At 40.6% G+C, this 16211-nt stretch overlaps 1 protein-coding gene across 7 annotated transcripts in view; it reads right to left on the bottom strand.

Moving 5' to 3' along the window:
• The window catches only part of TTC7A (tetratricopeptide repeat domain 7A), a 205865-nt gene that overhangs the window by 62063 nt on the left and 127591 nt on the right, over positions 1-16211 (bottom strand). For all 7 annotated transcript variants that reach the window (XM_068185514.1, XM_068185513.1, XM_068185512.1 and 4 more), the window contains one exon: positions 11731-11933. In XM_068185514.1, the coding sequence (XP_068041615.1) occupies positions 11731-11933 (203 nt within the window). The remainder of the gene's footprint in view (positions 1-11730; positions 11934-16211) is intronic.

Raw genomic sequence — 16211 nt, 5'->3', positions numbered from 1 at the left:
GGTAGGCCTGCAAAACACTTTCAGCTGGGTATTGTGCATTTCAGGTCACACATTATTAAGTCAGTCACTGGTGATCTGTCCTGGGCAGCCTGAATAGGCAACCACTAATTTGGATTTGGTAAAGCCCTACTTTTGGGATGATCCAGTCTCTCCTTCGTAACTTGATCAAGCTCCAGTATAAGCAGGGTGAGATTGTTCTCTCCACATCATGACCTAGAAGGCTGCTTCAGAACCTCTCTGCACTGGTGGTTGGGAACCCTCTTCAATCTGCTGCAGCAACTTAGAGCAGACAAAGCTGCCTCCTCTGATGCAGCTTTCCTCTCTCCACAGCATTCCCTCTTTGTTCCCACATGGATCTGCAGAGAGCAGATGTATCCCTTCCCAGCCTTTGTTTTACTACCTTGACAAGCCAAGCTCTCTCTTGCCCATCCTTGATCATCACAGGTCTTTCATTTCCCTGTGGCTTCCCCCTGCACTCCATCTTTTTCCAGCCAGGGATTCTCTTGACTACTTTGGCAAAAACATAGGCAAAAGTCACATTAGCAATATTAAATAGCAGTTCATTGATAGACTAGAGCTTTATAGAAGCATGAGGAAGGACATGACAAAGGACAAGAGGAAGGGAGCAAGAGGACAAAATGTAAAAAAACCTTAAAAAAGGCACAATTTTAGATGTTGTGAAGAGCAAACAGGAAACGTATAGTAAGTTCCTGAGTCGGGAGTTGAGTTTTACAAAGGGCTGAGGACTTCCTCCCAGTTTCTTGGTCATGGATTGCCTGTTCTGTTGCTTTCAGATACTCTCTCAACTCCACGGGAACAAGCTTCTGACCTAAGTTCACTTAAGATTCTTATTGAATTTTACCTTTCTTTGATAAAATAGCAAATGAATAGCATTGAAAAAAGCCATCACTTTTTTCTAAGTTCACTTAAGATTCTTATTGAATTTTACCTTTCTTTGATAAAATAGCAAATGAATAGCATTGAAAAAAGCCATCTAGGGCAAATCAAGCTTGGGTTCACGTCTTGCAGAGACCTACAAGGTGGAGAGAGATGAAAAAGGAAGAAACATCCTATGGAACAGCTAATGGAAGAAGAAAAAAGTGATTTTAACTGTCTCTGAATGGTCAGTGCTTTATCTTGGTATTTTTAAAGTAAGCAGTAGTCTATGCTTTTTTTCTGTCTCTTCTGTTCCTTCCAATTCCTTCCCCTCCCCTTCTCTCTTATGCACCTATATATCACCATCTGCCTGTTCTCCAAATGTACTGGAGAAATGCAGTGCATTGAACAGAAGAAAAAAGTAGTGAGAAAAATTGTTAATGGCATATAGGGACTTATCCACATGGAGGGAAAACTTATGGGATGGGCTGAAATGTTTAAATGTTTTGTACTATCAGAGAAGTCCAAAAATATCCTGCTGGATATTAGGACTTAGCAAATTCACCCTTGCAGTGTTTTCTTGTGCACTCCATATTAGGTAGACCTAAGAGAGTCCCAGTGTCTGTAGCTCTCAGAGCTCCAGGGCAGAAGAAGTCACTGGTCTTCCTTTGGGTGGCTCAAATCTCCTGTTGACTGTCACTATTATTTACATAAGAAAGGAAAAGAAAACAAAAAGGCACTTCATTCAAGGTTGCTCAATTTTTGGAATTGCTTGTAATGACTATTATTCTAATGCTGCTTCTACCTTTAGGTCTGTCATCACTCCCTTAAAAAATCCAAACTCTTTCTCACCAGGGAAAAACTGCAGACATATACTGTTACAAGGGTGTTTACTTGTACTGAATTTGCAGAGCAGGAGGATACATTCACTGCCAGAGAAAGGAAGCACCCTCCCTCCCCTTGCAAAAAGCTATTTTTGGCAGGCATTGTCATATCTTAACCCCAGGAAGAGGAGAGGGCTGTGCTAGAAACTCCTCAGAGTCACATCTGCTTCAGTTTTACTCTGTCCTTCACAGTACCACTGTAACAATGTATCCATACAGTTGCGGGCAAGGCACAACACACAGGCACAGAAGATTCCTCTAATGAAAACAAATCCTTGCTAGAGGAAGAGTTTGCAGATCTGCCTCCTAAATGCCACTCCTACCACGATGATGTTTTCACCACTACTTCAGAGTTAGGGACATAAGGGTACTCAAAGCTGTAAAGCACATAATTTGTGCTGAAGAGTTGCAGTACTTAGTCTAAAATAATTTGTGGTCCAAAATCCCACATGAATAAATGCATCTAGACATATAATTAGAATAAATAAGATTTTGTGCTTACAGTGTTTCTGTCATCTGAAAGTATGTACTTTTATTAATCAAGCTCCACAAACCCCAGATGAAGTAGATTAGTAGCTTCATCCCTGTTTTACAGAGGTTTAGAGTAAAGTGTAACACATAATCGGAGCTGAAAGTGCAGCAGGGCTGGCCAAGCCAGCAATGGTGAGAGCCAGAGCCCCACCTCCTCTCCAGCCTCTCCACTGAATTGCCTTCAATGGAAAATGACGGAGTTGCAGCTTTTTGCTCTCTGGAATAGTAGCAAAGCCTCAGCCTGAAGTGCTTTGATAAATACCAGGAAACGGTGCTTAGTTTGGGAAGAGAAACCTGGAGCTTGCTTGCTCTCATACATTTGCTTTGGGTGCTCCCTGTCTCTCTCTCTGAGACACCAAGAATCTCCTCTGCAGCACCACCCCCGCACAGTCCCAAGAGCACAGCTCGTGGCTCCTCAGCCCTGGAGGATATGCTATAGGGAGTATCTGAAGTACTTTAACATGCAGTATTGCTTGGTATATTTCTCTCTGTGCATTTTTAGAATACCTCATAAGCCTCACCAACCTAGGATCACACAGACAGAATGTAATAAAAAACTTAGTCAATACATACCTTCAAACTTTAAAATAGCCATCTCTTGAAGCAGGTTTTACATTCTGTTTTACATTTTACATCCGACACCATACAAAAATATTCAAAGTAATGAACGTAAAGTATATGTGTATTAAGGAAAAAAACCCCAGACCCTTAGAAAGTATTATGAGTAAATCTTCAGTGGTTTTGCACGCTAAAGAATAGTTTAAAATTTATTTTGCAGGCATTACCTACTGCAATTCAAGTTCTTATGACAGCAGTTTCTCAAAGATTCCTCTTAAGTAGTAGCTGTGATAATGAAAACTATTTTTCTGTATCACAAAAGTAGTACAACTGTCCAATTCCTCAAAATTGCCCAGTCCTTAACTCTGCTTACTACCTTTACCTAAGCAGGAGCAAGGGGAGCAGCAGGAAGAAGTCTCTCCAGAACAGACAAAACCAGGTCATTCGCTGTGTCTCTCCAGATACAATTATCCACCTAATTACACTTAGGACAAATGCACAGTTGTCCTAGCGACTGGGGGATGCATTTTAATTGTCACATTCAATTCTCTGTACACAAATATAAAAAACTGAGCAAGAAATGTCACTAGAAAATGGAAACAGACCACAGCATACCTATCTACAAAACAGGCAACAAACTGGGTAAACTACAGACACAAAGCAACTCCTCAGAAGATAAGTAACTCCATTAATGTGAAAACTAAGCTTTTTTGTTCTCACATTTAAGCACAGAAAGCATTCTAATTTCAGTTTTCAAGGTAAAAATGGTTTTAATTAGCATCCTAGCTACCTTACAAGACATACAAACCTTGGTATGACGGAGCCATGATAATTTACCCATGCAGAGAATCTGCCCTGTCATTTATACCATTACTGCATAGCAGCATGAAACAAATCCCCAAGGAAGTAACACGTCATCCTTGAAAATATTAAGCAATCAAGCCATGTTTTATTATGTGAATGGATGCCTTTGAAAACAAGGATGCATGCACCATACTGTAAAATGAAATAAATGATCAGAAATAATTCATTTCCATGTACTAATCAGTAGAAACTGTAGTCTTCAAATTACCCTAATGCTACCAAATGTGAGTCTGGAGACAATAGGTTGACTTTTCTAAAATGAACATGAAATTGCATCCTAAGTACACAATGAAAGGCAAATTAAACAGTCCAAGACTTTGTAAAATCTTTTTATTCAGCCTTTGCACCCCACTGAACAATTAAGAGCAGAAGATTTAAATAAAGCATCATATAGTTTTTAAACACTCAAATCTAATCAAGAGCAATGCACTTATCTTGGGCAAAAGGAACATAATCTATAAAAAAATCTGTTCTCAATCAAGCTTTTCAGCTTCTAGCATTACCAGCAGAGCATGATTTGTGTTCTGCCAGCTAAAAGGATGCCTCTGGCAAACAAAATGAAGTGTGTATATATATCTATCTAGCAAAGGCTAGAACAGCACACTTGCTGGCTGTGTTGTACTCACAGACCGGGACACCGACATCTCTGCAAGGATCTGAGACAGGTGTTACACTGCTTACTGCTATTATATATAAGCAAACATTTATCACAGGTGCTGACCATTCAGAAAATAAAATCCAGCCCCTACAGGCATGAGGAGATAGAAATTTTGATTAAAAAATCAGGTTAATACAAACCAGCTGAAATAGAACACTATTTCTAGTATTTCTATGAAAATGTATATAATTATGTGAGTAAAAGATTAAGGGGTAGAGAGGGTTTTTTTAAACACTGAATCTAAACCACTGCCTTTGAAGCTAAGCTATTTTTCTGTAAATCCATTATTTGCTCTAGCCTGCTCATCTTAAAAAGAACAGTAAGAAGTTCAGAGAGAGGTAACAGCAATAATGAAAACAATGGAACTGGTTCAGTGACAGATACCTGCAAAATCAGTTATGGGAAGGGGATGAATAAGAATCAGCAATAAGTTACGTCTTCCAAAGTGAGAATAAGGTGCATCAGTGCGCTAAGAAGAGCTGCATCAAGAACACAGAGAATCTGGCAGTTCTTTGTATAGCAGAAAAGAAACCTGTGGGTCTCCTTGCCAAAGGGTATTGTGGATGATGAAAGCTCTAACACAGGCTCAAGACAAGCTCATGAAGGAAAAATCCACTGGGAATTACTATGCAAGTACAATGCACCTCTACTTTGGGATGTCCTCAAGCTAAGTCCTAACCTTAGAAGTACCATGTATGCCTGCCCTGGCCTCATTCCTTCCTAGCCACTTCTTTGCTGCTGCTGGTGAGAAGGAGTAGTTGAACCTCTGGCCTGACCTGATACAGTCAAGCCAATGTTATGTTTAGTATCTACCTGCAGAAAAAAATTCCTGGTAATAGCTTCAGATTCACTTTGGAGAGGAGGGGTGATGGCTGAATCCAACATAGTTTTGCAGAAAAGAACTTGGTGAACAAGCAGCTGGCCATGGGCCAGCAATGTGCCCTTGCAGCAAAGGCAGCTCACAGTATCCTGGGCTGCATTAGGAAGAGTGCTGCCAAAAGGTTGAGGGAGTTCATGCTGCACCTGCACTCAGCACTGGTGAGGCCACACCTGGAGTACTGTGTCCAGTTCTGGGCTCTCTAGGACAAGGAAGACATGGACATACTGGAGAGAGTCCAGGGAAAGGGACATCGAGATCAGCAAGGAACTGGAGCATCTGTCATACAAGGAGAAGCTGAGAGCTGGGACTGTTCAGCCTTGTAGAAGACAGGAGAGAAATTACCAGTACAGTTAAATATCTGATGGTAAGATGCAAAGAAGTGGAACCTCTTAGAACTTCTCAGGGACATCCCGTGACTGAAAGGGCACAAACGGGAACATAAGAAATTAAATTTAAACATTACTCAAAGGTTTGTTTACTTTAAGGGTGATCAAACACTGGAAGAGATCACACAGAGGCTGCTCCATCCTCGGAGCAATTTGCCCAGCTGGACATGGTCCTGGTACCCTACTCTAGCTGAACCTGTTAAGGAGGGAGCTGGAGTTGGACTACAAGATCTCCCAAGATCCCTTCCAACCTCAACCATTCTGTGATTCTGGTATGTAGGTAATATGTCCCCAACTGCATCTACCACAAAGAACTTCTAGACAATAACCAGGCCTTCCTGTGGAACAGCCACAATCTACACTAATCCTGGAAAACGATGGTCACCCAGCAGCCTACAGTCAATTTGTTGGCCCATCTTAGGTGACTTAAATCCAGTTTGTTTTTCCAACTTCAGTTGGAAAGTACTCTGTGACTGTGAACCCTTCCTGCATGACTGCCAATCTTATGTTTTGTGGTGCAGATGACAGCCAAAGAACAACTCTCATGATTAGCACAATCTCTGTTAGCCGTATATTCTCTTTGATTTCATTATGGAGCAAGTCAAATGTGATCACAAGATCGTGTTCCCACCCATTCACATGGTCACAAAACACATTATGAACAGGGACACATTATGAACAAAACCCAATATATAGCAACTTTGTTTTGCTACCTAGGATAGGGATGAGGTACTGCAGACAGCTACACAGCATTCTGATACCCAACCTTCAAGATAAATAAATCATTATAGTTTTTCACTGCATTCAGTAATATCCAAGTATGAGTCAAACACTTTTTTTGCTTTGTTTTGATGGTATTTTTTATTGTTTTCATTAAATCTGGCATAGCGATGGAGATGAGGGTGCCCATTTCCTTCCCTTTTAAATTCACAATTCTTTCTCTTCTTCCCTGAACTAAAACATGTTGAGAGTTACTGTGACTTGACAAAGTGCTATGTGAAATGCATGCTGGGCAGGAGTCTTCCAAATATCTTAGTACATGTTCAGTTTAACTTGCAATATCACATACAGAGCTTTTGGACTCAAATCCAACAGGCTGGCATTGATTTTCTCCTCCTCTGAATCAAAAGTGAGAATGGTACTGAAAGCACAGTGGCTGGGAACTAACAATTTTCAGTGTCTTTCTCTAGTTACATAAAGGTAGGTGGATTTGTGTATTGCTTTAAAAGGAGGTGTCATCTGCCCCAGCTTATATTTTCTGACTTGGTTGGGCACATATCAGTTTTGTTATCACCATCCCAAAAGCTGTGTATTGCATGATGTTATATAACCAAATTTGGTACATACTGAAGAAAACCATAATTATTTGGTTGTAGAAATGTGCTGTCACAGGTCACAGTGTAAGAGAAGGATATATGGACGAAGCCCTTGTTTCCAGACTAGCAAAGATAGAAAGTAGAAACTCCATCAGCCCCCAGGACGGAGAAATGTTCTATGACTCTTGCAAGCAGGCCTCAGAAGGAGCTTGTGAAAGGGAAGAAAGAAACAGAACTGTTCTAGTAAAGGCAGGGATGACAGAAATTTTTGAGATAGCATCAGGAGAAATGTGGAAAAAGAACCCTAGCAAGCTGCATTTATTAAAGAAACTATGGTCTCACAGGATGTACAATTTTTAGGGGCCAAACCAAGCTGATTGTTTCTGGCTACAAACAGCTATCTAACCAAAGGAGTAGCTGCTCACCTCACTAGGATTATGCTTCAAATAGCCCCAAAAACTGATTCTTGGTGTCTTTTTCAAATGAAAACAAAATTCCTCAACAAATACACTTCCTTAGATTGGGTATTAGACACTAGTACTTACTCTGTAAAGGCTAATGGTGGATTCCTGATACAGGCTTAAGGATCCTGTGACATTACTCAGAAACTTCAAGTGTTACAGGAAGCAGCACAGCTGCTGTGTGTGGTGTTTTGGAAGTGCCTGTGGTTTCCAACCACAGCACTGGACACGAAGTGCCAAAGGCCCCTGGGATGAAGCAGAGCACGGCACCCACCCTCTGGGGACATGCCTGGCACTGCAGTGCCACTGCATGGTGCTGCTCTGCCATGCTGCAGCATGCTTTATATGGAAAGCACGCTGATTTGACTGCTATTGTAAACACACTACAGTCACAGCAAAACACAGCCATTTTCAGCTGCACAGAGACAGCTTGTGTGTATTATGGTGGTGACTCTACCCCAGGGTAAAGGTGAAGTTACTGACATCCAATGGACTCATTCATTGCTAGATCTGTGCCCTTCATTTAAAGCCAGCAACACTCTTCAGGTTGGAATTTTCCAAATATAGCTTTGACAACCCAGTTCCAAGAGCCCAGGGGAAGAGACATGACTACTTTTCTAATTGATGCTGATACACCAGGGAGGCTTGGCACTGTCTACAGCAGAGTTTTCTCTTAAAGTGGACTAGGTCATTTGGATGGCAATTGTACCAAGTCAAACAGTAATTCTCACAACCGGATCCTCCTTCTCTAAATTATTACATATCCACAACAGTACTAATGGAGTGGGAAAACAATGTATTCAAGCACAGAAAACATGTGTGAATTCAATTACATCTGCCTGTGTACATGTCTTGCATCATTTCAAACCCCTTGGAACTAGCTCATAATCTAGTTTGCCCTCTTGCATAATCCAAGACATGTATTTCTCTCTGGTAGGGGACTGAACATACTGTGCTCAAGAACTTGTATTTTTAATGAAAGTACAGCTAGTACTTGGCTAATACATACATTTCAGAAAGACATTAAGTTTTCTTCTGATGGCCTCGAGGAGATTCAGAATTTACCACTTGTCACATTACATTCTCAATTGCATAAACCCAGTCTTAAGTTCTCATGGGGACAGTGTCTCATTCAGTACACAGGACAAAATCACCTAGCTAGCAGCCATTCAGTATTTTATTTTCGCCCTTTTTATTTGATGTATAGCCCTAAAAGCCTTGTTTACTGCACATTATTGCAGCTCTATTCTGAAGGCAGAATGATTAATTTCTTTACAGACTTTTCTATACTGCTCATCAGATGCTTCTAACTTGTTATGTGCAATTTCCTAGCTTTTGGAAAAGCACATAAAGGACTGCCATGATTCATATCAGCAGGGATAGACCAGACCTTTGCTATCTTAGCTAACAGGTGTGAACTACAGTCTGCCAGCAGGGCCAAGTTAAAGGAGGAGAGGTACATCTTAAGCAAGTGATTTTCAAGTGATATTTGCTGGCACCAGCATGAGACGATTCAGAATTTTAAGGAGATTGAAGGACATGGAAAGGAAGTACTCTTACAGGTTCCCGCTCTTTTGTCATTCTCCTAAGATTGACCCCTTTAATTCACTCTTTCCAGCATGCTCACCCCTCCATCCATGTGTCTTCTTATCTATTCAGTCTTATCTGGCTTTATCTATCTTACCCTATTTTCTATGTATCTGTATTTCTCCCACTTTTTCAATTTCTTTCCTCTTCCCTACTTGCTTACAGACTGAGTCTCTACCCACAAATTTCTCATCTTACTGTCTTTTTCAGCTCTTCTGAATTTTACAACCATGCCTTGACTAAAACATCATCACAGAATACTCTGAACTGGAAGGGACCCACAAGCATCATCAAGACCCTCTCTTGGTCTCACACAAGGCAGCCCAAAGAGTCACATCATGTGTCTGAGAGCGTTGTCCAATTGCTTCCTGAACTCTGGCAGGCTCAGTGCTGTGACCACTTCTCTGGGATGCCATTCCTGTGCCCAAACATCCTCTGGGTGAAGAATCTTTACCTTATATCCAACCTAACCCTCCCGGACACAACTTCAGGCCATTCCCTCAGGTCCTGTCACTGGTCACCACAGAGAGGGATCAGTGCCTGTCCCTCCTCTTCCCCTCATGAGGAAGTTCTAACTGCAATGAGATCTGTCCTCAGTCTCCTCTTCTCCAGGCTGAACTGACAAAGTGACCTCAGCTGCTCCTCATATGGCTTCACTGTTTTGCTTGCCCTCCTTTGAGCAACTCTCTAATAGTTTTACACTTATTACACTGTGGCACGCCAAACTGCCCCCAGCACTTGAGGTGAGACCATCCCAGTGCAGAGCAGAGCAGGACAATCCCCTCCCTTGCCTGGCTGTGACGCTGTGCCTGATGCCCACCAGGACAGGGCTGGCCCTCCTGACTGCCAGGGCACTGCTGACTCGTGTTCATCTTGTCATTGACCAGGACCCCCAGGTCCATTCCCGCGAAGCAGCTTTCCAGCCTCTTGTGCCGCATGCTGTACGTACACCACAATGGTCCCAGGACAGGTGCCCTCATGAACCCATGCTGGCTGTGACAACAACTGCACCATCTTTCAGGTGTTTTTCAATACCTCCTGGAATAACATCTATAATTTTACCAGTCACTGAAGTGAGACAGGCCTGTAGTTACAAGAGTCATTCTCTTGCCCTTCTTGAAAATTACTGGAGTTTGAGGGGAATAAGCATTCACAGACTTCTTAAAATTTTCAGAAATACTTACCTCCTAAGCATATATGTGTTTTTTAAAGGTTACAACTTGGATAACCTAGGAAAGATTATGGTAAAAAGCACATTCATGTATTACCCACTCCTGAGAAAACCTGGAGATAACAAGGCACCATAAAGAAGATATTGCAGAAGCTTTTAAGGTCTCCTCTTTGGCCTCCTTTTCAGAAACAGCAAAGCCATGTTGGAATGATATTTTCTGAAGTAAACTGGGCCAGAACATCTGAGATGTGCACCTTGGAAATTTTTATTCCAAGATACTATAGTTTCAGAAAACTGCAAGCAACTGAAATGTGAAGACTCAGAATGTGGTTATGTCCATAAAATAAGACAAAAATGAGAGCTATTAGTATAATGTTGGCATCTAATTTGATGGCTTCTCTGGTATCAGCAACTTCTAAATTACGACAGAGCAAAGAACACCATTCCATCTAGCTAGGTTTTTACTGAGTGAATTTGTGAAGGCTATATCAAACAACAAAGTAATATTATTGCCCCATATAAGACTGATGTGTACATCAGCCTTGTAACATTCTCCTGACATGTACCAGATAACATATGCTATTTTTGTACTGAACATTAATTATTACTAAATATCTTGCCCTTTACCTGTAGGTTCTACTATTTTTGCTAATTGTAACTTCACTTAACATTTGATCTCTTTTACACTGATACCTCTTCAATTTTGGGAGTGCCAGCAAACCTCATCAGGATCAAATTTATGCCAGGAGATACAAATATGCTAGCAAAGACACTAAACAGTCACGTGGATATAGAATTCCTGTAAAAATTAAGTTTGTTAAGACAAACTTCTAAAATTATTGAGAGACCTGATAAGGGCTACAGTTAACAAGACACACCATTGATGAAATATGTTTAACTGCTCTGATTTCACAAGAAAACTGGGTTTTAGTCTTCCACAAAGCCCACTGTATGATTATTATTAAGCTTTAGGCCCAGTGTCTGGAAAACAGTTTGGTTTGGGCTTGGTGCCACAGAAAAAGACTACTTGCTGAGTGGGAGTGTTACCAAATAATCCTCTTAAGTGTGGAGTCCCTGCCCCTACACAAGGCTGGAACCAAGCTGCAGCTTATGACAGCAACAGATTCCATTTTATTGTAAACTCATAGTTTATCCTGATTTTAGCAGACACAAGAAACCAGCCCAAATTTTACAAACCCCATATCTATCTACCTATAGTTATTTAGTTCTGATCTTTCAAACAACCATGTACTGCTTGTTTAAAATGCATAACATTTAGAAGGAAAAGCAGCAAAGACAAAGCAGTGAACTGATTTCCTAAAGTGTCAACCTTTGTCAATTAAAGTATTTACTTTTGACACAAGTCCTAATTAGTTTACAAAATTCAATCCAGTCTTAAAACAGAGGTTCAAACTACCCAATTTATTCTTGGAATGGTCACTTGCTCTCAGGATTGGGAAAACAATGGCATCCAGAGCAAGCATGAGCCCTCTCCCCTCTTATTACAGTTAATCAGGAGCATAAATACTATAATAGAGCTGAGCCCCTACAAACTCACCAGGCTGTGCATAATTTCCACTCCAGCTGGATTCACTGTGAGCGCTTCATCATACAATTGCTTAGCCTCCTCCAAATTGCCTTTCATCTCCGCAAGCCTCCCACGCATGTACAGTACAGCATGAGATGTGGGGAAAAGACTAGCTGCCTCCTGGGTACAAAAGCCTGCTTCTTTGAGATGCTGCTGTTCCAGGAAGAGTTCAGCTAAAGGAAAAACAAAACATCAAGCCATAAAAATAAAGCAAAGAACATCCTGCCATTAGATGAAATGAAGCAGAGACCTTTCTTCATATTAATTATATATCATCTGACTTAAGCATATTAAAACATGCACAATGCTTAGTACTATGGTTAGTGCTTATTATCATTACTGGATTCACTGAATGTATATTTTCCTAATGCTTAAGGGATCTACACAGATGTTCATGGACACCTTTGGGTGGTGTCCTGACAAAGACCTTAAGGGTTCCTCCACTGGGAAGGTAAGTAGTGCTGAACTGAGCCCTAAGGAAGCAGGGCTACTTGGAGTCATCACAGGTATTTCCAAATAATCTGGGGGAGAAAAAAGAACAGAATAAGCCATCACTGTCTACTGAGAACTTCAAAAATGTCAGAGTAATAGGACATGCCTGAGGTGGACACTGAATAACTTACTTAGGAGAGTACTTTCCCATTTAAAAAGATGACAAAAAGTGTTTTTCTCTTCTTATTTGGCAAGTTTATGAGACAACTGTCTCTTAATAGTTCAGAAACTTAAAAGCAAAAGGCTCTTATATTATAGACTTATTTCTATTGTGTATTCACCCATTTACATCCTCATACATTACAGAAAAACAAAATACAGCTCTTGGAAGAGACTGCTCACTTACTTTCTTGAACTATCATCAACTATCCTAGTGGTTTGCTTAGAAAAAAAAATGTAACAAGCATATTTATGTGTTTGAATGTCAACTTGTTAATAAAATAATGTCTCATAATAAATTTCATAACATATCTCATGGTTGAACTTTAACATTTCTCAGGATTTGGACTAGATGATTGTGGTGTTAGACTGGATAATTGTTGTAGGTCCCTTCCAACTGAAATATTCTAATTCTTTCAAAGGGTCAAAAAGTGATACTCAATTTTCACTGCCACATGTAATTGAAAAGGGAAACTGTTTTTATATATATACATATACACACATACATAAGCACGTATGTAGATAAAATAATTCTCTTCATACAGCAGGCATTGCTCTTTGGTCCATAACCTGTGTTCTACATGCTCTCACTACAAAAACTCAGTGTCTCTCTCTCTTATATTTTTTTAACTGATGTCATGCAGTAAGTATTGATAGTTCAAGAGTCCAATTCAAAATTATTAATTCAGGCTCCAGATTTAGAATAACAATTCTGAAATTAGACACAACCTTAAATGTCCTGACTTTTTAAGGCAGTGAATATTCTTAGGAAGTCTCTGTGAGGGGGGAAACTAGAGTGAAAATTCCTCTTGAATAACTTTGAAACTCTCCAATTTCAAAACACTGGGAGACCCAAGTGACTGTGAGGACTTGGCATGGTGATGTGGAGCTTGCTAGAGGTGAACAGGGAAGCATCTCAAAGGCAGTCCCCTCCCTGACCATGGGAAGGCTCCACTTTGGCCTATCTGACATGAGACTGGGATCATAAATGGCATTTCTACTGGCACACCAAAAATGATTCCATAGTAAAGTGACAGCATCGCTGAACACCCTTCCACTTCTGAGGTGACCCTCCTAGAAGAAGGGTGAGACACTGTTGAGAAAATGCTTGAATATTTCTCAGCCATCCCTAGGTTGTGGTACAAGATAAATGTCATTCTCCAAGACTGTCAACATGAGCAAAATATTAGTTCCTTCAGAAGAGTTATACTCTTTCAGAATTACTCATATGCATTTCTTCCTGGTTAATCATAAAATCTCTGCATGCATCCCTTCCCTTGGCTCCAAGAGGCTGCAGCTATCTATAACAACAGAAGGCAAGGCCATGTACCTTGTCAAGCTGAATACGTGCACAGCCTTATGCAAATAATTGGTGGGAGGACAGTATTTTCCTTGCACTTCCAAGGAACAGAGCATTTTCCTGCCAAGTGCTGCACAGCAGCTGATGCCATGCATGTGGCATTAATGAGCCTGGGGATGTGCAAAGTGACACTTCACAGCCTGAAGATGAACACTCCGTCTCCAAAGTTTGCACAAACTTAGCAGCACAAAAGGGGTGAAATCCTGGCACTGTTTGAAGTCAGCCAAATTTCTGGATACTGCCATACTAAAAGCTCTATCAGCAACTAAGAGCATCATGTGACTTGTTTAATTTCAGAACAGAACTGGGAGCAAGTGGGTTTAGATGTGAAATCATGCACGGCCAGTGTTTCAATGCATGTAAAATAGAGAGTACTTATTCTTTCTATGGTGCCCGTAAATCTTCTTCAGTAATAACAATTATTTAGAGGAAGTACAGCAACACAGAATCTAAAAAAGAACTACAAATTGCATTTTATGGTATGGTAATGTAGCATAATAAAGTTCAGTCCGTTTCTTTGCAGGCTCAATAGTCAATAAAAATGATTTAATGGTGTGGGAGTCCTAATTTGCTTAAAAAAGAATGAGAGGGGTGCCTTTTGGTTACGAAAGGAAAGGAGTGCTAAAATTTTTAGCTACCCAGCTAAAAATAGACATTAAAGGACATCATTTAGGTCTGCATTAAAATGTGTTTTCTGTAAACTCATTTTTCACTTCTATTACACACTCATTTTATTTACAGATTAACAACATATGCTTATGTAACATGGAATAAAAACACAGCTAGAGGCAGCAATCAAACTCAAAAAACAAGGACCTATAAAATTTACCATGGTAAAACCCTCAGTGGTACTGAAAGTACTCAAACACCTGCTTTCATGTTACCTGGGTTAGCAGCTTCCTGACCATTGGATTAATCAGCCTATCTCCTTATATAACCTAATTTTGCTGTAAATAACATCTAACCAAATTTGCAGCCTTGTGAGGAAGTTCTGTTATAGAGACTTGGCATCCAGTTCCACTTCACTTTAAAGCAGAGAATACCTTCTCATGCTGACACAGGTATCTAGTATCTGTAATCCTTATCCTGTGAAAGGGTCAATGCTTCAGGGAAACCATTTATGAACCTCTCATTATTGTACCAGATTGTTCTTGGTACTGACCTTCTTCAGAGCTTTGACTCTAAAGCCAAGCTTACTTGCTCTCTCTCACTTAACACCATCTCCATAAAAACTTCAATAAATTTACATTCTGTTTTGACCTAAAAGCTCTCTGAATGCTACTGAGCAGAGAGATGATGATCCTGTATGTACCACTCATCTATTATTCTCTCTGGAGTAATGATCAAAACTCTGAGTGTGAATGACATTAGGGAATATTTCAGCACTCTTACCTACAGGTAAGAGAGAGTGCACTGCATGGATAGGCCAAGACAGGCTGAATCGTTCACTCTCTCCTTTCATTCAGTTCTTGAAGCCTGTGCCTACCCTGAGACCATGAACAGCTGTCCAGCTGACTTCAAAGTTCAGCCTAGCACAATTCATTCCTTTCTCAGATCCACTTTGTTTCCCATTTGTGCTCTCTTGTAATACTATCCAACCTATTCTGTTGTTCGTCCAAACAACTGTGTTCTTGTGGCTATGGCCTCTTCTGTCTGGACTTGCAACTGGACTGATGCACCTGTTTTAATGCTGGGCCCAGTCCCTGAGAGCAGCACACCTCTGCACTGAGATTATTATTAACTTCTATTACAAGCTCCTAGTTCTTTTCGCTATTTCTCCTAGCATTTAAGCTTATCTACAGTGAAGATCCTTAATCAAGTGAAAATTGCCAGAAGCATATAATCTACTTGCTCTCTAAAGACCCCTAACAAATGCACAGACCAAGTGCAATTCCCAGAACACTGTCAAAGCTGGGTGTCCCTACAGTCAGCCCCTTTATTTTGTCCAAGATAAAATTATTTGCAGAGTTCTGTTAGGGAGTCCATCAGGGGTGTACCAACAGTGTAATCCAGTCATGTCTGCATCACACTGTTCTCTGAGAAACAGAGCTGTTCAACATCACCTTAAACATTGACTCTATTCCCCATTTCAAAGCAGGGTCAAGAGTGATAGTGCTTCTCACCGCAGCAACAATTTTAATTCTAGCCTAAAGAAATCAAACAGATCTGAAATGTTTTTCTGCAATGTGAACAATGCAAGAGTTAAAATTTCATTACTTGTGAATCACGTTTGGTGTTATCCAAGAGGCAGCACTTAACTCCCACGAAGTAGACTGCTCCACATCACTTGGTTGTGTGCGCCTGATGCATCTTAAGCACTCTACTCTCATCCAACCCAAAAATGTTACTGCATAGTGACATGGCCAGGGTAACAGCCAAATGCCCAGCAGGATGCTACAGTGCAGTGCAGTCTTTCACATTCAAGAAGGTGAGAGCATCT

Source organism: Anomalospiza imberbis, chromosome 3 (genome assembly GCF_031753505.1).
Source record: "Anomalospiza imberbis isolate Cuckoo-Finch-1a 21T00152 chromosome 3, ASM3175350v1, whole genome shotgun sequence".
Classification (NCBI taxonomy): domain Eukaryota; kingdom Metazoa; phylum Chordata; class Aves; order Passeriformes; family Viduidae; genus Anomalospiza; species Anomalospiza imberbis.
The sequence above is the reverse complement of the archived record's forward strand: the minus strand, read 5'-3'. Positions and strand labels throughout refer to the sequence as shown.